Here is a 26,105-nt window from a genome sequence, read left to right as displayed (position 1 = left end):
TCTCTGCACCCATTTGACTCTCCAATTCTGGGGTTATTAGCTTGCTCTGTGATCTCAATTCTCTGACAGATCTAAGAAAGAGTTTTTGATTTCTCATTTGTTCAGCTTTTTACTTGGTAGGATGGAGTGACAACTTTCAACCTCCTTACATGCCAGAATAGAAACTAGCAAACTAGCAAGGCACTACAAAAATGCAAATGTTTCCTCCCAAAAGATAGACAACATATCAACATTTGGGAAAAGAACATTAACTCTCTGTTAAAAGCTTTCTTTCACTAAAAAAAAAAAAAAAAAAAAAAAAACAAACAAAAAAACACGCTTGCTACATTCCAAGCAGATATTCTATCACAACAAATGCCTGGAATCAAAAAAGAGAACAGTCCTCTTAAGAAAAGTCAAGTGTTCCATAAGGTTGTTTTGAGATCTGTGTAGTGGAATAGCAAAAAATAAGGATGTAGAGATAAGCAGGAACCATGTTATGTATGAACCTGACTGGCCCAGCTAGCATCTGGATTTTATCCCTGTCTCAGCCCTTGAAGATTTTTAAATAGTCGAATGACATTTATTTCCTTATAATCCACAGCACTCAAAAACTATAAAAGGTGAAAGGAAATGGCATGAATTCATGTATGTTTCAGAAAGATCACTAAGGGGGCATTAGTTGGAAATGCATTACATTCAGGGGCCTAAAAACAAAAACATCAGATAGGAGGCTTTTTTCAGAAATCCTGTAAGACATAATGAGACCCTGAACTAAGGCAGCAGCAACAGTTGTGGGGGGCCGGGGACACAAAATGTGAGAGGTATTTTGAGTTTGGTGCCAGATTGAATGCAGGTGCTAAGGAATGCAGGGACAGGGAGAAGTGATTTCCAGGTTTCTGGCTGGGGCAAGTAGGTGGATGGTGGGGACACAGAAAGATAGAAGAGTTCCTTTAAGGAGAAAAGATGACAAATGAAGACATATCTAGTAAGCAGTTGTATGCCCAAGCCTGGAGTTCACCACAGCCATCCTTGTTCATAACCTAGAAGCTGTTCTTAAATAAAAAGAAGTTAAAATTCAGAATGTAGATGAGAGGGTGGAGTGAAGGTAAAGATAATAGGCAGAATTTTTTTTAATGTTTACTTTTAAGAGAGAGAGACAGGCAGAGCATGAGCAGGGGAGGGGCAGAGGCGGCGGTGGGGTGGTTGGCATAGACTCCGAAGCAGATTCAAGGCTTTGAGCTGCATACACAGAGCCCAAAGCGGGGCTAGGACTCACCAACCATGAAATCATGACCGGAGTGGAAGTCAGACCCTTAGCCCACTGAGCCACCCTGGCGCCCCTGGACATAATTTTTTTAGATCACCAGCCCTTAGGACTGAGCAGAAAGAGCCAGGAAAAAGACTGAGAAGCAGAGAAAGAGTGGTCTGGTAGACCTATCTTAAAATAATTCAGCATCCACAATAATCAGAGTTTAACAGTAAACTGACAAATATTCCCCTCTTCCCTCTCTCTCCACTCTGGCCACTCCTAAACCACACCATATCAAACACGTTCACTTTCTGGAGGCTTTTCGTTCACTAGTACTCCTTGCAGGTTTCTTCCTGTGTTCTACCAACCTCTAAAAATCCTACTCACCCTTCAAAAGCAGCTGGAATAGTGCCTTTAGAAGTTTCCCGAATGGGTACCTCCATCGTCTCCCCTTTATCATTCTTCTCCCAACTCAGTTTTCCCATCATTGGAGAGTCCTTTGAAGGGCTCGATCTTACTCGTGCCCTCAAGTCACAGCGCACACAGTGTAGAAGGCGCACAGAATGGTGCAGTCCTCTTTCTCACGTGCTTCCAGTTAAATTCCTGGTCCCTCACCTTCCACATGTGTGCTTCATAAGCCTTATCTACGCTGCCTGGGCTAACGTTACACGGGGAAAACCCCTTCCTGACACAGATGTTTTGCATCCAGCCGGCAGGTTTCTGCCACAAAGCCGCCGCCCTCCAGCCTGGCGCAAACCCCTCCAGCTTTGGAGGCGACACCACGTGGGCGCGAGCTACAACGCCAGCGGCGTCACACTTCAGGCACTTCCCTTCGTGCCAGACTGGCCTAGCGAGCGCTGTATTCACGCTCCGCCCCCCGGAGCAGGCGGCGGCGGGACCACGCTGAGAGCACGCCCCGCCCACGCCGCGCCCCCCTGCGCTGGGCGCACGTCCCGCCCACATCCCCAGCCCCGTGCGCCCCACCCCGGATGTCTACCCCTCACTGACCGGAGTCCGAGGACATGGCGAACCAGGTAGGGTTGGCTGGGCAGCGCGACCGGGCCCAGGGAAGAGGAGAAAGGAAAAATTGGGATGGAACCCGGTCGCTTGACTGCGCGGGGCCTCGGCCCGTAGGCTGATATCAGCTGCCGGATCTGAAACGGTGCCTCGGGCAAGCTGCTCTGCGGGAAGGAAGGGAAAGAGTCTTTGGGCTCCTTACTTGAAAGGTTTCGAGGCTTTTGGGGCAGCCCGAGGGGGGAGGGGGCGGTAGAAAAGGTTTAAGAGCGTTCACGCTTTGCGTTTGCAAAAATAAGTAACTTGCATGGAGTCATCTTGCTGGTAGCAGAACCACAGCCAGAGCCCGTGCTCCTAACCCTTAGGTTGTTGTGTTTCATGACTATAATTGTTAATTGAATAATTATGGTGCCACTAAAGAATGTATTTGGCGAAGGCTCCTGGGTCCCTTTCAGTAGTAACATTTTTGAGCACTTAAGGCACCAGAACTTTCCTCTTTTAATCCTACCGTGACGCTTCTGCGAGTATTGTCCCCATTTTGCACACCAAAAATTGAGATTTAAGAGGTTGGTCGACCTTAGTGGTCACATTAAGATAGTGAGCCAGGCCTGTCCCTTTGCAAAGAACTGTTCCAGGTTCCTGAAATATACTTTAGACAGTAAAGAAAGGCAGAAATGCACGAGTAACGTGAATAATCAGGCTAAAGTTGCTTAGTGTTTTAATGTTTTGCAAACTTTAGAAAGATTTATAACATTAAATGTTGAGGTTGAAAAGAAATGGTAAACGCTAAACGATCTTTCATACTCAACAAACTGGCAAGTTGTTTTTCTTTATAACGAAGTGCCTTTATTTGGAGAAGGTGAAAAATTATCCTGTGATCATATTTGAAGTAGGGCAAAGTAGATTTAGGGTGGAGCTTTGTTTTAGAATTGTCATTAAAAGGAAAAAAATCTCTCAAGCATTCCTTAAAATAGGGGAAGGGAGTATAAAAACCTAGATTATTGGGGCACCTGGGTGGCTCAGTCAGTTAAGCATCTGACTCTTGGTTTGGGCTCAGGTCCTCATCTCACCGTTGGTGGGATTGAGCCCTACCTGTAGCTCCACACTGCCAGGATGGAGCCTGCTTGGGATCCTGTCTCTCCCCTCTCTTTGCCCCTCTTCTCATGCGCTCTTTCCCAAAATAAATAAAATTTAAAACAAAATTTTTTTCTAATTTAAAAAGAACTTAGATTATGGATGAATTAGGGCACCTGGGTAGCTGAGTCGGTTGAACATCTGACTTGATTTCAGCTCAGGTCATGATCCCAGGGTCAAGGGATCAAGTCCCCATTGGGCTTCCTCACTGAACATGGAGCCTGCATAAGATTCTCTGTATCCCTCTTCCCCCTTACTAAAAAAAAAAATATGGATGAATTATATTTATTCTTGTTGCCTAAATTCTCTAGAATATGTGACTATTTTGAATTTGACCTTTGTGATTTTGTTTTGAGATTTATGGTCAGTTGAGGTGAAAACATTCTAATGCAATGTCTGCATATTTTTACCATAAGATTTAGTATCTACCCTTTAATTTTAAAAATAACAATTTCCAGCCTCACCAATTTACACAAGCCACTCAGCTCTCTATATAGTTCAACTCTGCTTTTCCTCCACTCTTTGTTCTAGTTCTAATGAATACTATTTGTTTCTGCAAAGCTACACTATGCCAAGCACTATATTAGTGAGTTTTTATTCATTTTCATTTACTCCTCACAATAGCTTTTTATATTTGTAGGTGTTTAATTACTATGATTTGTAACTAACTTTTTCTCATCCTTGGGTATCCTAGTTAAAAGTAAAGTTTTTTCAAACCCACCAATGAAAGTTAACACTCTTTCTCCACTTTGTGCCTCTCCCTTTAACTTACCCTTTTTGTAAGTGTTGACTTTCAGGTCTGTCTCCTATAAACCCAGCAGTTTGCATCCTTTATTCTGTCAACACGTTTCATAAGCATTTTGTGAACTGCTCAAAACTTTTGGGGGTGGGGGGAATGCAAAATAGGTGACAGAGATTAAGAGGTCAAACTCACAGATCTAAAATAAAGATGTCATGGGGGTATAAAGTACAACATAGAGAATAAAGTCAATAATATAGTAATAACCGTATGGTGGACAGATGATAACTAGACCTATCATGGTAATCATTTCTTAATGTATATAAACATCAGATTGATATGTTGTCCACCTGAAACTAATACAATATTGTATATTAACTATGCTTCAATAAAAATTTTTTTTTTTACCTTTCCTCATTACACCTGATGCTCTAGTAAAGGAGGCCTAGTACTAAATTCTAGTACTGACTAGAATTTCTAAGTCAATGCTATGCTTGAAGTTAGCATTTCTAGCTAATTAGCTTGGAATTTTTTTTCTAGTAGCCACATTAAAATTGGGTTAAAAAATGAATAATAAAAAATAAAATTGATTAAAATTTAATCCATTATACAGTAATCCCTCCCTTATCCGCAGTTTCACTTTCCACGGGTTCTGTTACCTGCAGTCATTTGCAGTTCAGAAGCAGGTAATCTTCCTTCTGACCTATTGTCAGAAGGTCATTAGTAGCCTAACACTACATCACAATGCCTACGTCCCTCACTTCACTTCATCTCACCAGGTAGGCATTTTATCATCTCAACATCAGCAGAAGAAGGAGTACATACATATAATGCAATAAGATTTTGAGAGAGAGACTATTCACATAACTTACTACAATATAATTTTGTTAATTTACTGTTTCTAATTTATAAATTAAACTTTATCATAGATATGTTTGCATAGGAAAAACATATATATAGTTTCAGACATCCACGGGAGTCTGAGAATGTATCCTTTACAGATAAAGAGGAATTACCGTATTCAAATTACTGCCTTGACATGTAATTAATACTTTTTAAGTATTGAAATACTTTTACTTTTTTTTTTTTTTTTTTTTTTACTATGTCTTCATAATCTGTGTATCTTTTACACTTACAGTTTATATCAGTTCAGCTTGAAAGGCACACATGGCAAGGGGCAATTGTATTATATAGCACAGTTAAAAGGGGTAGATAACAGTAATTTTTTAAGTTTATTTATTTTGAGAGAAAAAATGTGAGTAGGGAAGGGGACAGAGAGAGAGGGAGGGAGAGCGAGAATACCAAGCAGGCTCCACACTGTCATCACAGAGCCCAACATGGGACTCAATCCCATGAACCATGGAATCATGACCTGAGCAGACATAAGGGAGTCAGATGCTTAACCGACTGAACCACCCAGGTGCCCCTAAATACAGTGTTTTAAAATTCTCCCATTCTGATCCTCCTTATGCTCCTTCCCACCTTGCAGTTTTGCACTAAACCAGTGTTAACTTAAACTAGCTTTAGTAAAGGAATACCATAGGGTACGTGTTAAGCATTCAGAACCCTTGGATCCTATGGCAGACCTACTGAATCAGATTGTCTTAGAACCTGTATTTTTTTTTTTAAAGTATTTATTTTGAGAGAGAGAGAGAGAGAGGGAGAGCAAGTATCCCAAGCAGGCTCCGTGCTGTCTGCCTGACGTGGGGCTGAAACTCAGGAACCATGAGCTCATGACCTGAGCCAAAATCAAGTGTCTGACACTTATCCGACTGAGCCACCTAGATGCTCCAGAACCTGTATTGATCTTAACTTTTTTAAATATTTATTTTTATTTAGGGACAGAGCACAAGTGGGGGAGGGGAAGTGAGAGAGGGAGACACAGAATCCGAAGCAGGCTCCAGGCTCTGAGCTGTCAGCACAGAGCCCGACGCGAGGCTCGAACCCACAAACCACAAGACCATGACCTGAGCTAAAGTTGTACACTCACCCGACTGAGCCACCCAGGTGCCCCCAGAACCTGTATTTTTAACGTACTCCTAGAAGATCGTTAAATATTTGACTAATAAAACTTAACCAAAAGAGGCTTTTACAACTGACCATGTAGTCATCTGAATTAAATTTTTTTAGTGAACATTACTTATATGAAATCTAAAAACATGCAAGGGGTGCCTGGGTGGCTCAGTTGGTTAAGCATCCAACTCTTGACATTGGCTCAGGTCATGATCTAATGTTTGGTAGGTTCAAGCCCCACATTGGGCTCTGCACTGAGAGTGTGGAGCCTGCTTGAGATTCTCGCTCTCCCTCTCTCTCTGCCCCTCCCCTGTTCACGCACACTTGCTCTCCATGTCTCTCTCAAAAAAAAAAAAAAAAAAAAAAAATTAATTTTAAACTAATAATCTTAAAAACATGAAAAATAATTCTCCATATCACTTAGAGGTTATGGTTTTTGTGATTCTGCGATATGTTTTCTAAGATTAGTAGTCAGGATCTAAATAAGTAGTTGATTATTAGTGCAGGAGGATAAACAACTTGCTCTCTTTTTTCCCTGATCTCAGGTTATCAAGTGCAAGGCTGCAGTTGCCTGGGAGGCAGGAAAACCTCTCTCTATAGAGGAGGTAGAGGTGGCACCCCCAAAGGCTCATGAAGTGCGAATTAAGGTAATGATATATTGAGAGCACTGGAAAAGGAGACTTACAATGAGGTCTCTGGATAAATGAATCCTCTGTGGATAAATCCCCAAGGACAGCGTTAAAGACAAAGTATTGAAAGTCCTCCAACCTGGGAATCACAACATCCTCCTCTTACTTTACCTGCTTCACTTTTGCAGCACTCCTGTCCCTCTTTTTAGCTTTTGATGGTGAGCTAAGCAGTCTTCCCCATGGATCACTGGATAACTGCACTCTTTCTTCTGTAGCCTGTGTTTAAGATGACTTTATAGGATGCTCCCCCTTTCTGCCAAGCCCATAATTTAAAATGTATGATGACACATTAGAAACAAAAGAAGAAATGGTCTTCAGTTTTGTTAGCAGAGGTTTCAAATAAGATTTGGGAAGAGGTTCCTGATTTGATTGGAACAACAAGCAAGTGAAGTCCGCTTGCTTGGAGAGCTTTAAAATGTACTGACCCTTGCAGGCAAGAGCAGGGTTCAGGGGATTCATTAGTCTAGTGCTTCTCGGCCTCTGCTGTGTCAGAGAAATGAAGTTACCCTTGGAGAGAACAGTATTGCACAAGGCAGCCAACTGGATATTTATAGCATTCTACACTTGTTTTGATGTAAAATTAATACTTTAAAGTAGTAACCGTTGAATGAAACTAACATCCTAGAAAAAAATAAGCTCTTTTTTGCTGTGAATTAGAGTATCCTTTCCCCATCCTACCTCCAAACAAATGCTCATGCTCCCAGGGATCAAATAGCAGGTTGCAGAGCCCAGGGCCAAATAATTTCTTAAGATCTTTTGCAACCCAGACTTATGACAGTTTATATGTTTTTCTTTAAGTTCAGAAATGAACCTGATTGTGATTTTGCCACTGAAAAAGAAAATATGTCCTGGGATATACTAAGATGAGCTTATGGGGCGCACTGTCTTCCCTGGGAAACAAAACAAATGGCAAAGAATGTTACCTTGAGAGCAGGTACATGGGTGAGAGACAAAGAAGCATAAATATAAACACTCCAAGACTTCCTTTCTGTGCGTTAAATGGTTTAGAAAGATAACCTACTTAAAAGCCAGATAAGAATAAAAGGCTGTTTAAGTAGTAATTGTGTGTGGCTGCTAAAAAGGGAGTTGGTTTCACTAAAAGCTCTGAATTTTGGCCCTAATAAGCAGGCAGGCATATTTCTGCAGTAGTCCATACCTTCTTAGGAGTCACATTTGCCAACAGTCACAAGGATCCCAGCAGTGAAATGGGCTCCTCCCGCTTTGTACACAGGTCATGTTCTCTCCACACCTGTAGGCACAGTGCCCATAAAATCACCTTGTTCACCTTCTTTTGCTAGCATGCACTGAAAAGGGATAGATATACCATGTGTCTTTGCATATAAACACACCATTACTTTTATGTATCACTAAAAAAATGCTGCCATTTCCAATTGTTAAGATACCACAGATTGTAAACACTTGCTGATTTTAAAGATTAAAATATGAAACAAATGTATCTTAGAATCACTGAAATGTGGTATTGAAAATGCCTTTCCTTTGACCTGTATCTCTCTGGATTGCAAGCAAACACCCTTAAATGCTCTTGATCTGCTAGATTATCGCCACTGCAGTTTGCCACACCGATGCCTATACCCTGAGTGGGGCTGATCCTGAGGGGAGTTTTCCAGTGATCTTGGGACATGAAGGGGCTGGGATCGTGGAAAGTGTTGGCGAAGGAGTTACTACCCTGAAGGCAGGTAAGGAGGATGTCTGAACCACTCTTAATTTTATAATTTCAATTTATTTCTACAAGGAAATTATTTTTATACATTGTTTCTTTCACAAACAAGTTATCACCTGAGTCATTTTTCAGGAAGAATTTTATTCCTTATCTAGGAAGCACAAATATTTGAGAGGTTTTTTTTCTTTCTGATTTTGCAAGCTACTGTCATCTGAAACTAAGTATATTTCCAAAGCCAGTTTGGACCAATTAAACAAGAATTTTTAAAGATTTCATCAGTGAGTCAGTATTTTAAAGCCCATGACCTTGTTCTCCAAGTACAGTTTAAGAGCTTTATCTCAATAAAAATTTTGAAACTTGTGTTTTTTGCATAGTCAGGCAGTGTCTGAATGATGTTATGTAGGTAAAGTTCTGAGTTGAAGTTAACCTTGCAAAGCCACATGAGGAGTGGGGATTTGCAGAGGCTGATGTATCCATTTAGAAACAGATGTCACCTATTCAGAATAACGTCTTTGCATTTGTTTCCCAGGCGATACTGTCATCCCACTCTACATCCCACAGTGTGGAGAATGCAAATTTTGTCTAAACCCTAAGACAAACCTTTGCCAGAAGATAAGGTTAGTATCTTTGTTATTTGGTCCTTAAAATAATAAGTAATTGTGTGGCAGTCTATACAGAGCATTCTCCATGAATTATTTCATTCCAGTTTTATGGCAGCCTCACTATCATTGGTTATCCCCGTTTTCATAGATGAAAAAATGAAGATTCAAATTAAGTGGTGTGCCCAATATCATCAGCTATTAGATAAAACAGAATTTTCTGAACCCATTCTTCTTCCATAACATTCGTCTAAACTTGCCAGAACGTATATTAAGGAGGGACATGCTTAAGAAATTAAATAGAAGCTTTTTTGTGAGCCATTTTATTATCCATGAAATCAAAGTAGTGAAACCCATAAGGTTACTAGGAAGACTACAAGAGATAACCTAACCCCTTGACACAGAAAAGCTAGTTACTTTATTGTAATAAGGTAACAGCACTTAACTATTCTTTGAGGCAGTTTAAGATGTTGTATTCCCCTTTTTACTGAGGTAAAACATATGTAATAAAGTACTATAAACCTTAAGTGTACAGCTCAATGAATTGTTATGTATATACACACCTAATGGTTATAACCACCCAGATCAACGTAGAGAACCATTCCAGCACCCTACAAAGTCATTCATATCCCTTGCGCTTCAGTACCTGCCTCTCTCAAAGGGAACCACTATTCTGATTTCTTTCACTACAGGACTTCATATAAATAGAATCACATACTGTGTGCTCTTTTGTTTGGTTTCCTCATAATGTCTGTGAAATGTGTTTAAGTTGCTCTGTGAATCACCTCTTTTTTATCATTCCAAATATACATCCATTTATCTCTATCCATTCCCCTGCTGATGGACATTTAAGTTGCTCAAATGTTTGGGGCTGTTGTGATTCACGCTGCTGTGAACATTCCTATTCATAGCTCTTAGTGAATATGTGACTACTTTCTCTTGGGTATTTTCCTAGGATTGGAATTGCTGGATGCAGTATTGTGATTTCATTCAGATAACCAGATACATATTTCTCATATGTATTGGGGTCTTCTGCCATGGTTTCTGGCTCATAGCTATTAAAATTTAGTAGAATTTCCTGTGATGTGGGCTATAAAAGTGCCTTTGTTATGTTAACGAAGGGGACTTTTGGAAAGCCCTTAGGTAACCTAGGGGTGGCCTGACCTTTGGTAAGGAAAAGGAGGCGTGGAAGTTGAATCAGTCGATGGCCAGTGACTTAGTCAGTCATGGCTATAATGAAGCTTTCATAAAATCCCAAAAGGACTGGGTTCAGAGAGCTTTGGGGCTGGTGAACACGTGTAGATTGAGGAGAGTGACATACCTGGAGAGGGCATGGAAACTCCTCAGCCTTTCCCCATACTTTATCTTATGCATCTCTTCATCTAGCTGTTGATTCATATCCTTTATCGTATCCTTCAATAACTTAAAGAGCACCTGGGTGACTCAGTTGAGCGTCCAACTCTTGATTTCAGCTCAGGTCATGATCCTGGGGTCATGGGATCAAGCCCTGCACTGGGGCTCTGTGCTGGGTGTGGAGCCTGCTTAAGATTCTCTCACCCTCCCTCTGTCCCTCGCTTGTGCTCGCTCTTTGTCTCTAAAATTAAATAAGTAAATAAAAACTGGCATCTGTGTGGCTCAGTCTGGTTAAACCTCCAGCTCCTGATTTCGGCTCAGGTCATGATCTCACGTTTTGTGAGTTCAAACCCTGCATCAGGCTCTGCACTAACAGCATGGAGCCTGCTTGGGATTCTCTCTCTCTCTTTTTCCACCTCCCATGCTCTCACTTGCTCTCAAAATGAATAAATAAACTTTTAAAAATAATAACATAAGTGTTTCCATGAGTTCTGCGAGCCATTCTAGGACATTAAAAGAACCTGAGGAAGAAAATCTTTGGAAACTCCAATCTGTAGCCATTGGGGTCAGAAGCACTGGTAACAGTTTCTGCCTTGCAGCTGGCATCTGAAGTGAAAGGTAGGGGGCAGTCTTCTAGGACTGAGTCCTTAACCTGTGGGATCTGATGCTGTCTCCAGGTGGCTAGTGTCAGAATTGAGTTGAATTGCCAGACACCTTGCTGGTGTCCCAAGAATTGCTTAATGTTACATATAAGGGAACACACCCCCACACACACATTAGAGCTGGGTCCATGACTTAGAAGATTGGGTCATACGTAAAAGATCGTGTGTTCTTGAATTTGTTTTCTAGTGCCATTGACAAAATTCTATTTTTGGGAAACAAGATGTCATTCACTATATAACAGAAGTCCAGTTAATTTTGGCAAAGCTAGAACCAAAATCTCATTTTGAAAGGTAATTTCAAACGCAGTCTAATAACTTGAGACATATCAAGTATAATAATGGTATTGGCCTTTTTGTGGCTGCCTGTAGCCTTTCAGAGGGACAAGTCCTTTCAGAGCATGAAATGTATCCCACATCACCTTTTGTTCAAGAAACTCCTCTGAGGTAGAAGTGATTTCTTGCATTAAGGAAGGGTGAACAAACTTAAGTTGCTCTTAAAGATACAACAGTTATCTGTGGTAGAGCTTTGTCACAGATTTGTTTTTTGTTTCTGGTCATATTTTTTTCTCAAAGGAAATGTATTTACTCTTGAGTCTAGAGGCAATCTATTTTCATGTGTGTATTTGTTTATTCCTGTTTATTCCAAAGGATTAGCCTAAGAACGAACATCAAATTATAGTGCATTATTTTGAAAAATAATAAATATTTAATAAGCACTCTGTGCCAGGCACAATGTTAATGCCTTCCATAACACCTCATTTGATTTTATAGCAATCTTTGAGATATGATTGTTTCTCCATTTTTTAGTGAGGAAACTAAGCCACAGAGGTTAATTAACTGGCCCACGATCACAGAGGATTTGACCCAAGTGTGTCTGACTTTAGGACCTGCATTCCTAAGCAAGACATTACATTACTTATTTAGAATATCAAAAATAATTTTTGATACTATTGATCATACCAGTTGCTTTTGTGAGCTTTTTTCTTTTCCTTTATCTTTTATTAGTGTTACCAACTACACAGGCAACAGACAAAGTTATAGAGAAAGAAGAGATAACCTCAATCCTTGAGGATTGTTAGCCTTTTAACAAAGCCTCCTGAAAGATCTAAATCAGCCAGTTTGGCTGTTTTCATCACCTAATCTGCATAATTGCTCATAATCTCTGTGTAGATTTTGGTTTGGGCTGTATGCTCTAAGAAGTTATATTTGCTCATAGTTTTTTCATGGATTTTTTTTTTTTTTTTAATGTTTGTTTTGAGAGAGCACACAGAGAAGGTGCAGAGAGCCTCACACGGGGCTTCAACTCACATATTGTGAGATCATGACCTAAGCCAAAATCAAGAGTCCGACACTTAACTGACTGAGCCACCCAGGCACGCCGGTGATGGAATTTTCAAATTATTTCATCTGATCCATAAGTTGTATCTGTTAAATTTTATCTCAATACCCTGACAACAAGATCCAGAAGGATATTGAATGTTGGAAAAGATATGTAGGATTATAAGTCTTTTGTAAGGTTTTCTAATAAGGCATTGCTGAAAGGTGCTAAATTATTAATAAATACAGTAGAAATCTGACTTTGGGGCTTAGCACACTTTCCTGTCTACCTGTCATATTTAAAACTGGTTTTTTTTTTTCCTATGGGTTTTGAAAAACCCGATTTTACCCTGCCTTTCTCCTTTTTTATTTTCTTTAGAGTTACTCAAGGGAAAGGATTAATGCCAGATGGTACTAGCAGATTTACTTGCAAAGGAAAGACAATTTTACATTACATGGGAACCAGCACATTTTCGGAGTATACAGTTGTGGCTGATATCTCTGTTGCTAAAATTGATCCTTTAGCACCTTTGGATAAAGTCTGCCTTCTGGGTTGTGGAATTTCAACTGGTTATGGTGCTGCTGTGAACACTGCCAAGGTAAGAGATTGGCCCGGGTTTTAGCTTCCGCCTTCTAGTTTGATACATTGGAGCTTTGCTGGAATAGTGAAATTGGCCCAGTGTGTTAGAAACCTAGTGATTTCCTTGACTCTCGTGCAATGAGTGCCTTACAAACTATGTTTACTATTAGGTGGAGCCTGGCTCTACTTGTGCCGTCTTTGGCCTAGGAGGAGTTGGATTGGCGGTTATCATGGGCTGTAAGGTGGCTGGTGCATCCCGGATCATTGGTGTGGACATCAATAAAGATAAATTCGCACGGGCCAAGGAGTTTGGAGCCTCTGAATGTATTAACCCCCAAGACTTCAGTAAACCCATCCAGGAAGTGCTCGTTGAAATGACTGACGGGGGAGTGGACTACTCCTTTGAGTGCATTGGTAACGTGAAAGTCATGGTAAGTTTTAGCTGCATTCCTTTTTTTTCTCTAGCTTACTTTATTGTAAGACTAGAGTACGAAATACATATACAGAATAGCTGGTAATCGACTGTTTATATTGCTGGTAAGTCTCCCAGTCAGCAGAAGGCTATTAGTTAAATTTGGGGGAGTCAAAAGTTAACGTGACTTTTCGACTGGGTAGGGGGTCAGCTTCCCAACCCTTGTGTGTTTTTCAAGGGTCAACTGTATATCTGCTTTACTAACCTTGAGCAACAGCTTCTCTACACCTCAGTTTCCTCAGGTGCAAAATGCACCTACTTGACATAAAGTCAATCCTCTGCAAAATAGTACTATTCTCCACCTTGCTTCCTTTATTAAAGTCTTTAGAATTTTTAACTAGGATTTACTTTTAAAACTAGACAGGAAATAAAAGCTTTAAATTCTTTCATTTTGTGTTAGTATTTAGCCAGATTAATACATTTTTTAATTACCTTATTAAAACTTGAATAAAATTACATTGACTAAGTATTCAGTTTGATCTTTTTGTTGTCATTTTTTTAAAAAAAAAAAAAAAAAAAAGCTCTGTGCCACCACCCTTCCCCCAAAAGTTACTTACTGGGGAAGCAGAGATGGCCGGCACAATGCACTGACTCCTGTGATTTGGTCCTCTCTTTCCTGCAGAGAGCAGCGCTAGAGGCCTGCCACAAAGGCTGGGGAGTCAGCGTGGTGGTTGGAGTAGCTGCTTCGGGTGAAGAGATCGCCACTCGCCCGTTTCAGCTGGTAACAGGCCGCACGTGGAAAGGCACTGCCTTTGGAGGTAAGTTAATGGGTGAGCACATTTTCTCTTTTGTCATTTCCATCGGCAGAATTTTAATCCCAGGCTGATTTTTTGTTTTAAGAATTTTCATGGGCTACCTTCATCATTAAGTTGTTGCATAGCTATTTTAATAGGAGGGCTTCACATTCAGTCAGTATTCACCCCTGGGGCTGGGGAGATACTCAACTTCCTCTGAAGCAGGAGACCCACTTTTTACACACAAAAAATCAGTATCCTGTTAATGAGGAAATAGTTGGGGGTTAGGGCAGAAGTTAGAAGTAGGTTCCAGGGATACAAACAGCATTGTCAGCCACACTCATGTTATGGACTTAAAGAGGTTATCGGCATTTGTGCTCATTTTCCAGAGTGTCTGGTTGTCGCTGGATGTAATAATACCTCTTGTCTAAACAGTACTGATTTCAGTAGTAACCAATACAAAGTCTTCAACTGAAAATACTGTATTAGACAAAACTTTATAACAGAAATGAAAAGCTGCCAGACTGATCATTTTTCCCCTTTTGTGGTCCTAAAAAGCGCATGGTGGTTTGGGGTTGCCTAACTACTGATAGAATGCTGAGAAACAGTTTCCATCTGTTTTGCTAGTTGCTCACCTAGGAGGCACAGATCATGCCTGTATATTCCAACAAGTGTGCATGAATGAAATCTAAAGTTTTTGTAGGTTTTTTAAAAAAGTATATTTATATTCTCACCATCCTCTTAGGGAAAAAAAACACTTAGCGTGAATTTTCCATAATCTGAACTTAAGGTGTTTCTTAAGATCCCCTATCATGCCAGGTTTTTTGAAGGCCAGAGGAAAAGATCAAGAGGGTATGAGGGGGTTTGGCCGAAGTTTCTGCCTTTATACTATAGAATTCACCATAAAAAATGTCATGCAGACTAACCTCGCCTTTCCAACGAGCTGTATGCCTCACTTGAGTATATCAGAACAGACTTTTAAAGCCACACATCCTCTCAGGTCCTTAGCTGTATTTGAAAGGACATTTTAAGCCTGGGAGACTGAGCCAGGGGGTTGATCATAACCTCTCACCGAAGCCTCATCACCCCAGCACATGCTAGTTGGGAAAGAAGCTGGAGTATTGAGGTGTGATGGGTGTTGTTAACATATGACCCACAGATGTAAATAGAAGTTTTGGACTAACAAATAGAGGTGGCTGTACTTGTCTTGTTACCGGGGATTTAAAGAAGGGGGCACCTGGCTAGTTCATTTGGTAGCGTATGTGACTCTTGGTCTCGGGCTTGTGAGTTCAAGCCCCACATTGGTCATGGAGCATACTTAAATTAAATAAATAATACTTTTTTTAAAAAAAAGGAGAAAGGAAAAGCCCTACGATTTGTAAGAGAAAAATAATTAGTAGAGGATATAAGGAGGCAGATTTGGAAAAGGCTCAAAAGAGGTTTGAAATGAGCTACAAAGTGTCCCTGGTGTAAAAGGTGGGAAGGTGTCTGTTGATTTATTGCTTCTTTCAATACAAGTGAAAGATCGAAGCACCAATTTTGTTTAAAATCTTATATAGCTAAGAATTTCCCACTTTTGTTTTCAGTTTCACGGTTTCTGGTGTGAGATGCTATCCCTAATTTCATTGTTGAATTTAAAACCAAAGAAATAAGAGGTGCCTGGGTGGCTCAGTTGGTTAAGCATCCGGCTCTTGGTTTCTGCTCAGGTCGTGATCTCACGACTCGTGAGTTCAAGCCCTTGCATCGGGCTCTGTGCTGACAGTGAGGAGCCTGCTTGGAATTCCCTCTCTCCCTCTGTCTCTGCCCCTTCCCCACTCAAGCTCACTCTTTCTCTCTCTCTGTCTCTCAAATGAATAAGTAAACTTAACAAAAAAAAAAAAAAAAGCTTTAAGACCAAAGAAATAAAAGTCCTGTATTACATCAGGTTTGTTCTTCCTTAAATGTCGTAATTATAGAATCTTTGCTGTTGTGGAGCCAAATAAGTTTATTCTAAGACTTCAGAGTTCTATCCTGGTATCTTAGAAGTCTCACTTGGCTAAAACCTTAATGAGATTTTAGTAAATCTTAACACAGAAAAAGGAAAATACTCAAAAGGCATTTACTACTTTTTTTAACTAAAGATGTACATTAAATTCTTCTTTCTCTGTATGCTAATTTTGAAGTTTTTCAGTCCTCTTTAATTGATGAGAAAATCAGGGTTTTTTTTCTTTTTAATTTAAATTTTAGTTAACATACAGTGCAGTATTGGTTTCAGGAATAGAATTTAGCAATTCATCACTTAGCAACACCCAGCATTCATCACAAGTCCCTCCTTAGTATCCATTAACCATCTAGTCCATCTCCCACCAGATCCCTCCACCTTCAGTTTGTTCTGGTGGTTAAGAGTCTCTTGTGGTTTGTTTCCCTCTCTTTTTCCCTCCTTCTTCCCGAATGTTCATCTGTTTTGTTTCTTAAATTCCACATATGAGTGAAATCATATATTTGTCTTTCTCTGATTGACTTATTTCATTTAACATAATACATTCTAGCTCCAAAAATTTATTCTCTTAAATGTCTGTCACCCACTAAGTAATAAGCATACTGCAAAGATTTGTTGGAAGAATACATGTGTGATTTCTTTTAGGATGGAAGAGTGTGGAAAGTGTCCCAAAGTTAGTATCCGAATATATGTCCAAAAAGATAAAAGTTGATGAATTTGTGACTCACAATCTGCCTTTTGACCAAATTAATGAAGCCTTTGAACTGATGCATGCAGGAAAGAGGTAAGCTTCCTTGTTAGCTATATATTATAAAATGTAATGACTTGGGGTTTATGGAGAAGGGTAAAAAAATACTTTTAGTGGTCTTAAAAGATATCATTTAGGGGCACCTGGGTGGCTCAGTCAAAGCGTCTTGACTTTGGCTCAGATCATGATCTCATGGTTTGGGAGTTTGAGCCCCACATCTGCTGTTACCACAGAGTCCACTTTGGATCCTCTGTGCCCCTCCTCTCCCTCTCTCTCTCTCTCTCTCAAAAATAAACATTAAAAAAAAAGATATCACTGAAAACTGTTTATTGCTTCCTTCTCTTACAGCATTCGAACTGTTGTAAAACTTTAAATTCAACAGAGAACATATGTCCATTCTTTCACCTAAATCTTGTGGTCCAACTGGAACAACCAGACAAGCAGGGAGAAGCTCTTCCATGATCAGTCTCTTAGACCTTCTCTACTACTACTTCTAGAGTAACCTATTCTAGGGAGTGATATTTTGTGTATAATTCATACATCTCTAATCAAGGACAAAGCTGATACAGTCCTAAATTAGCTTTCTGAACTCTCCTTCACATGAATAATTGCTAGCTTATTAAGAAACAGTCTAACATAATAAAAGTAATTTCCACATATGTGTGAAGTTGTGATCTGTTTTATGCTGGATTCATTCTCATGGTTCCCGTACTTGTTATCTTCGTTCTTTAAAAGAAAGCCAGAGAAAAAAATAAAAAAATAAATAAAGGAAAGCCAGAGGCAACAGGGCAGTGGTGAGTATCTTAGCCTTGCCTTCTTACATCCACGGTAACTTGTGTTTAACTTTTAACGGTCTCTGGCCCGTTTACTAAAGAACATTTCTCGGGGCACCTGGGTGGCTCAGTCAGTTAAGCGTCCGACTTCAGCTGAGCTCATGATCTCACCGTTGGTGAGTTCAAGCCAGGCTCTGTGCTGACAGCTCAGAGCCTGGAGCCTGTTTCGGATTCTGTGTCTCCCTTTCTCTATGCCCCTCCCTCACTCTCTCTCAAAAATAAACATTTAAAAAATAAAAAATAACATTTCCCTCACCATCAGTGGCAAAGTTCATGAGAACCCAGGGCTGTCTCTGTGAGATTACATTCTTGAGAACAGATAACCATGTCTTGTTCAAACTTAAGAGACCCACCCCCCACAATTCCTAGTATGGCATCTGGCCCACAGTGGGCACTAAACATCATTGATGAAGCTACCCTCTGTGCTTAAGTAGGTGTATGTGTGTAGGTGGTGGCTCTGAATTCTCTCAAGCATAGGAAAAATACATACTGAATTGCAAAGTTCCCAGCTGCTTTTTCAAATCTTAACATTTTACCATCTCTAGACCACCACATTGCCTTTCGTCTCCAGAAGTTTTTTGTGAAATACCTGTTTACATCCTTTCCTCACCACCCAGAATTTGGTGTTTTTCACTCATACATGTTGTCACACTTACTATATGTATCCATTAACTGTCTCTAGTCTTCGGCATTGAAAACCTGATAACTGTCCTATTCTGCAGCTTTCATTTTTTACTCATTGTGATTAATCCATGTGATGCTCTCATTCACTAATTTTAATACTGTGCATTAGTATTCACTTATATGAACTACCATAATTTACCTGCTGCCCAAATGATGGCCTAACGCTATTTCCAAAGCTGTTTCTATATTGCTGACGGCACTGGTGAAACATTCTTGTACATCCTTCTCATGCTCACTGTGTTAGTAATCCTCATTACTTAGGATGTGTAGTTGGCCCTTGAACAACATAGGTTTGAACTGCACAGATTTCACTTATATATGGCTTTTTTACAGTATGGTTCTGTAAATGTATTTTATGATTATCTTCACTTTTTTTCCTCTAGCTTATTTTGTTGTAAGAATACCACTTAAAATATGTATGTGTTAATCAACTGTTACCAGTAAGGCTTCCGGTCAACAGTAAGCCATTAGTAACGTTTTGGGGGAGTCAGAAGTAATACGTGAATTTCAAATGCATGGAGGGTCAGCATACCTAGTCCCTGCATTGTTCAAGAGCCAACTGTATATCCTAGGATAAGCACATCTGTACTAGAAACTGCCAACATCGTTCCTCAGAATGGTTGGAAATCTTTACAAATTCAATGAGTGTGAAATGATACTTCATTACTTCAGTTTGCATTTCCCTCAGTTACTAAAGTACTATCATACGTCTGTATTTCCTTTTTTGCAAAGTATCTATTTACATCCTTTGTTCATTTTTCTGTTGGATTATCTTTTTCTGAGTAATTTTTAGGTGTTCTTGTAGATGCCAGTCCTTCCATCAGTTTTATGTTTTAATATATTTTATATTTTTATTTTAATATAATCAAATCTATCAGTCTTTTTGTGGTGCTGTTAAGTAACGTTTAGGATTTTCTTTTATTCTGAGCAATATAAAGCAGCAAACAAAAAATGCTTTCTCTTCCATCCAGGTAATCCATTGACGTTGAAAAAAAATAAAAGCAACATATCCAAGAGTTAGAAAATTCAATTACAGAAAATTATATAAGAGCAACACAACATTCCCCTCCCACAAAAAAAAAAAAAATGGTTGACTCCTAGAAAGTTTATGTATCTTCCCAGAAGTTTCAATTCACGGAATAGCACATATACATATCCTTTAAAACTACACAAAGGAATACTATTAACATTATTTTGCGCTCTTTTGGTTTTTCCACATGATAGTGTATTGCAGACTGCTGTTCTGTCAACACATCGGATATGCCACGCACATAGTTCTTTTGGTTGGATTGAAGCCATGTGTTTTTTTGTTATTTTAAAAATACTTTTGGGGCGCCTGGGTGGCTAGTTAAGCTTCTGACTTCAGCTCAGGTCATGATTTCATGGTTCATGAGTTCGAGCCCCGCATTGGGGCTCTCTGCTGACATCTCAGAGCCTGGAGCCTGCTTCAAATTCATTCTCTCTCTCTCCCTCTCTCCCTCCCTCCCTCTCCCCCCCCCCCCCCCAACTCACACACTCTCTCAAAAATAACTAAACGTTAAAAATAAAAATACTTTTGATTGATACGGCTTAATTGCTCCTGTAAGTGCTTGTGTTTCTGAGAGCACTATTTAGTTGACTTAAAAATAGAAAGGTAGCAATTATGGTCATGACCTCTCCTTTTTGGATACCTAGTGCCATTTGTAGAACCAGGTATTGCAACCTAGCTTCTCTCCCATTTTACCTTGGGGGCTGGAGATGCACTAGGGGTCCAAATGGCCCCAAATTATTGTTCTGAGAAAACTGGAAGAAAAAATTAAAACTAGCTTCTACCAAAGCTCTGGAAATAGGCTTTTAACTGTTTTTTAGCCTTAGCCTTCCAGGAACAAAATCTGTCACCTTGAGCAATCACACTAAGAAAATGGACAAGTAGTGTGATAATGTAGGAGAGCTAATAATTCTCTAAAAAGTTTTTTCCATCATTAGTTTTCTTCTCATATATGAGGTATATACACGAATGAGATGGCATTTTTATGCCCACCTACATGAAAAAGTAAAGCCGTTTTAACATAAAATAATGGGGGCACCTGGATGGCTCCGTCAGTTAAGCATCTGACTCTTGGTTTTGGCTCAGGTCATACCTCATAGCTTCATGAGTTCAAGCCTCGCATCAGGCTCTGTGCTAGCAGCGTGAAGCCTGCTTCGGAGTCTCCCTCTGCCCCTCCCTGACTCACTCTGTCTCTGTCTCTCTCAAATTAACAACAAAACCTTAAAAATGATTGCTTTATTTTTAAAAAATAATAAAATATCAAAACAATGTAACTCCAACTTTTGTAGCTGGCCAATGAGGGAGTTAAGTTTATATGATCCTTACTATAAAGATTCTTGGATCATGGGACTATAAAGCCTTTTCAAGATCCTTTTAATATATCCTCTTGGATGGCACCTAGGATGTTGTGTATAATGTTTTTGTTTTTGGAAGAAATAGCATATACAGTTTTTGGAAGAAAGTATAGATAAAACAGGGCTAAAAGCTACTCACTATATGCACATCAGCAAGCCTATCCTGGTTATCCAAAGTTAGGAGGTCTACCACCTGAAAAGTATTGTTGGGAATTTAAGTATCTTTAAACTGCTTTCTTGGACAGATACATAATTTTAACACACAATGGCTAACCCACTATATACTTGATGAAAGTTAGTAAAATGTATTTTTAACTTAAGTACCTAAAATTTTACAGTATTAGGAACTAATTTTAAGCAACTTTTTACTGAAAATTTTTCCTGTACCTAGTTAGCACTTTTCAAATCTTGCTTGCATATTGTGCTATTCTGTTTAACCTGACTGTTCACTGGAGTAAGACAGTCCATTTGCAGACATGTCTGGGAACAAGTTCTTTATTACATGCAGAGAACTAACATATAAAGTAGGAACCTAGGGAATGATGAGGTTTGGGGGGACGGAGATGGAAAAACTGCATTACATCCCAAACTGTCACAGTGAACCATTCATGTGTGTACAACTTACATCAAACAAAAAACACTCCAAAAAATATACATAATGCTATTTCTTTCCATTTATCCCATTTGAATGCAAACTTATAGTCAGTAAATTCTCAAAACGTGTTTTGATTTGGAAAAGAGGGAACATGTTTCCCATGCACAGAATGCTTCAGAACATTTTCTGCCTGGCTACCAATCTGCCAATTAGGCTGGTGATCAAAGTCCTAAAGTAACTGACAATTCTTTGGGCCTAGAGACACTGTGTGACCCAGGAAAAAAAAAAACAACTGTAGATTGAGCCAATTTTGTTTCAATACACATGCCAGATGGATTGTCAGCAAATACCCTTTAGAAAAAAGTATACCACAAACACATTTGGAGAACATTTTATTATATTTAAAGAGATATTTAGATAATAAATGCATAGAACTAAGGGAATCATGTCTTTAAAGAAACAACTACAAAGTGAACAGGGCCATACAAAGTCCTCCATTATACAAATTTCTTTTGGTGGAACTTTATGGGCACTAAGTAGGTGGGATGGTTTTTAAAAGGTGGACTGATTTTTATCAAAGTGGACATCATATCAGAATTCCTTGTGATGAGATAAATTTGCACAAGCCCCTTTCAAGAAAGGAGTGCTAGTCAACTACCTCCAGTTTAAAAATGGACTGAAGCTGGATATATTAAACCAGGATATATTAAGCAACATAAACAGTGAAAATGTGCTTTAAAGTAAGTATCTATTGCTCTTTCTCTAACATAGATCTTCAGACTAAAAGTTCTTATCCTTGGCTATTTTGTTTCCTCAGAATCAGATTGACTAATAAAGTAAAAATTCCGGCCTGAATTTTCTGTTGACCCCTGACCCAACTACTGAAATAAATTTGCTTTATAGCCACATTATATATAGAATAAAATAGTTGCTAATGGTATCATTCCACAAATAGGTCTCTCCATAGATAAGTATAGGGATTTGTCCTAGTCTTGCAACCAAATAAAAAACTGGAGAAATCAGAGCCCTGGGGTCCTGTTGGTCCTGTGCTCTTCTCATGACACGAAAATACAAATGTACCTACAAGTTTTGGAAAAGTATTAGCACGTTTGTTCTTGAGGGTGAGGTGAGGAGGCCAAGGTAACATGAAAAGGGCTAAGCACCCAGGAGATGTAAGCGATGCCTCTACTAAAAGTTTTACAATGGTAAAAACGTTCTAGACATCAGTAAAAAATAATTACCAGAAGACTTTGAGCCGTAACAAACATATCACTGATACCTTTCCAGGAAGCCTTCTTCACTGCTCCACTGGACTTACTGGCACAGTTTGCTAAGACCCCAGCATTGACACATTTTGCAATATAACCACAGAATCGCTATAGACCGACAGCTGTGTTTTTGCTCCTCCACAGTCCCCAAAATGATGAGAGGCAGCCAAGGCCACCTTATTTCCTGCTTTCTTTTTCTCAAAATAACCAAATACAAAGCGCTATTTTTCTTTTTCATACTTAGCACCAAAAGGAAGAAGAGGTAAAGGAGAGGCTGCCACCAGAGGCTGCTTGCTCCTCAGGGTTCAAACGTGGGGGAGCCTGTGCTAAGCTAACCTTTCCTTGGGTGTTCATTTTTAAAATGAAACAACACATTAATAACTTTTAGGGTATTAGCATAATGTAGCCTACATTGTGAAACAATCTGTTGCTAAGACAATAATGCCCAGATGTTTTTCTCTACTGGAAAATGGGCCACACACCTACATTACAAAGTGGTATCATGTGCTCCTCTTATAGCTCCAGAGTTTGGTAGAGGTCAAACACCAAATGTAGACAGAATCTTACCACACTATCTCAAACCTTTCCAATACTTCTAACTCCCAGATCACTATCCTTCCCATTCCTCTTACTGTACCTTTTGCCCCCAAGATGCACTGTATTGTCAAAAAGGAGCTCACAGTTTACGAAATTTAGGATACAGTAGGAATAAAATTACTTCAAGTAACAAACCAATAATCTATACTCCCTTAGTGAGACAGTTTCAAGAATCACAAATTTTGCACTTAAGTTCACTGTTGGTAGTGATTTTGATACAGTAATTCTAAATTTTACATGTCTTACAGAATCCAGCAAATAAATATTAATGCTGTTCAGAACCAAAGTTCTCACCATGGGATAAAGCAGATATAAATATGAAACAGAAAAAGATGAGGAAGATTAGTGTTAGATTTGAAAGTATCAGAACGAATTCATGATTTATAAAAAGTACATTTCCTGGCTCTGTTCCCTGAAAGTGCCTGGCAACAAGGACACCCAGTAGCACCCAGATCCTCATTTCCAAATACCATTCCCCATGAAAAGGAACGAGGGCTCCTTGGAGGAACAGCCTGTCCCAGTGTGAGACAGGAAAGCTGTACAATAAACTTACAACATCTTGCTACAGCAAAAAGAAAGCGCTCAAAGACTGATAGGCGCAGGTCACAATGACACATGAATAAGCTTAAAGGTGCTTCTGCTGGCCAAATTTGGGACAATTACAGTAATTAAATAGAATTTTTAAGAATTGATGAGCCCACATTGACAACACTCAACGACCGTGAGTAAAAAAAAAGGAGGGGGGAAAATGCTTCTTTGTAAAAGGGTGCCAGCTAATAAAATGTAAATGGAATGCTAGATTTCAGTCTCAATTTGCAGCCACCAATGTAATAAAATAATGGATTCTGGCAAGGATTATCAGTGCACGTTAATACCATTGAGTGAAAAGAATATCCAAATGGTCTTCAAGTATCTCCTCCCAGATTATTTGCTTCAGAAAAGAAAACTATTCTAGGGGCGCCTGGGTGGCTCGGTCGGTTAAGCGTCCGACTTCGGCTCAGGTCACGATCTCGCGGTCCGTGAGTTCGAGCCCCGCGTCAGGCTCTGTGCTGACAGCTCAGAGCCTGGAGCCTGTTTCAGATTCTGTGTCTCCCTCTCTCTGACCCTCCCCCATTCATGCTCGCTCTCTCTCTGTCTCAAAAATAAAACGTTAAAAAAAAATTTTTAAAAGAAAAGAAAACTATTCTTAAAATGGAAAGATCTGACAAAGCAAGTGATCAAACTTATATTGGCAATAATGTGACAGTAACATTGTGTCTCCTGATGTGATGTGACACAACGAATGAGACATACCACATACCATCAGTAGAGTCTTCTGCCAAAATATTTATCTTGAAATTTCTCATGAGAAACTCCCAGAGAAATACAGAAATTTATAAGCTAACTGGCCTGCTTTATTAAGTGTCAATTTCATAAAGCACTAAAAAAGTAGGATTGTTCTAGAGTAAATAAGACTACAGATACAGGACAACCAAATGCATGGGTCTAGATCCTGGATTTAGAAAAGAGAGAAGCTTTAAAGAACATTTGGAAAAAAATTGAGACTCACATTTGAGTATATACTATACATTAGATAATTCTGTATCAATGTTAAATTCCTTGGGTGTGGTACTATGATCAGTAAGAAATGTCCTTACATCTTAACAGACAAGCTGCAATAATAATGTGAAGTATGATGCCATTTGTTTCAAAAGGAAGGTGCTTAAGAGAGAGATGTGGCAAAGTAATGATCGCTGAATACAGATAAAGGGTATATGATCATTTCCTTGTACTATACTTTCAACTTTTTTGTAAATCTGAAAATTTTCAAAATGCAAAGTTGGAAGTAAAAAACTTTTTTTTTTTTTTTTTTTTTTTTTTTTGAAAAAAACAGCTTACAGATACCATGAGGGTGCATTCTGGGGGCCTTAGCAAAAAGTAAAGCACCATGCCTGCAATATTAACCAAACACAAAGAAAAAAATAGTAGTTATAGGACAAAAGAATCAAGGTAAGAGGACAAATTCCTCAACCTCCTATTAAATTTCGACCCGTGGCAGTGTCAGTGAATGGGTCCTAATGTACCTTAATCGACTACATCAGCAAAAGACATAAAATTTAAAGGCAAATGTTTCCCTGCTTCTAAATTATAATTCCAAGGGGGCTGAAGGACTGGCAGGAAAAACTGTATGTATTACTTTAAAAGCTGACACAAGGGGTGCCTGGGTGGCTCAATCGGTTTGGCATCCGACTTCGGCTCAGGTCATGATCTCACAGCTCAGGAGTTCGAGCCCCGCATCGGGTTCTGTGCTGACAGCTCAGAGCCTGGAGCCTGCTTTGGATTCTGTGTCTCCCTCTCTCTGCTCTTCCCAGCTCATGCTCTCTCTCAAAAATAAACAAACATTAAAAAAATTAAGTTGACACAAAAAATAAAAAGTTAATACACTCTGAAAAGTTGGCAGAATAATGAAATGTGAAGCTTTCTCATCTAATAAACATTTTAAATTAGATATATACAATTAGACTAGAGCCCATACTGTTTTGAAATCTACCAAACCGAAAAAAGCATCATCACCAATGTTAACCTTTTTACAAAAAAATTATCCTATCAAGATATTTTTTCCTCGAGCTTATATTCTAATGATAGATATCAAAGAAGCCCACACTGTTAATTCCACCATCAGTACCTAAAATGATTCCCTAAATATTCAGCATTCTGTCTTGAAAGCTCTCAAAACTATGGTTGCATCTCAAATACTGCTGATAGGCTCTGGTGAACTAAACACAGTACTGGAATTATGTAGTCGTTAAACTCAAAAAACTC

The 26,105-nt window shown here is 39.3% G+C and overlaps 1 protein-coding gene across 1 annotated transcript; it reads left to right on the top strand.

Annotated features, from left to right (window-relative positions):
* Positions 1–2,146: 2,146 nt before the first annotated feature.
* LOC132692286 (alcohol dehydrogenase class-3) lies at positions 2,147–17,603 on the top strand. Its single transcript, XM_060654579.1, has 9 exons — positions 2,147–2,265; positions 6,677–6,778; positions 8,376–8,517; positions 9,031–9,118; positions 12,812–13,031; positions 13,183–13,443; positions 14,107–14,242; positions 16,842–16,980; positions 17,293–17,603. The coding sequence occupies exons 1-9, from the start codon at positions 2,254–2,256 to the stop codon at positions 17,315–17,317; spliced, it is 1,125 nt and encodes a 374-aa protein (XP_060510562.1). The 5' UTR covers positions 2,147–2,253; the 3' UTR covers positions 17,318–17,603.
* Positions 17,604–26,105: the final 8,502 nt, after the last annotated feature.

Source organism: Panthera onca, chromosome B1 (genome assembly GCF_046562875.1).
Source record: "Panthera onca isolate mPanOnc1 chromosome B1, mPanOnc1 haplotype 2, whole genome shotgun sequence".
NCBI classification, from domain to species: Eukaryota; Metazoa; Chordata; class Mammalia; order Carnivora; family Felidae; genus Panthera; species Panthera onca.
The sequence above is the reverse complement of the archived record's forward strand: the minus strand, read 5'-3'. Positions and strand labels throughout refer to the sequence as shown.

Coding starts and splice junctions, on each gene's coding strand:
- LOC132692286 (XM_060654579.1), top strand. Junction 13,032..13,182: donor CTGCTGTGAACACTGCCAAG/GTAAGAGATTGG, acceptor GTTTACTATTAG/GTGGAGCCTGGCTCTACTTG. Junction 16,981..17,292: donor CTGATGCATGCAGGAAAGAG/GTAAGCTTCCTT, acceptor CTTCTCTTACAG/CATTCGAACTGTTGTAAAAC.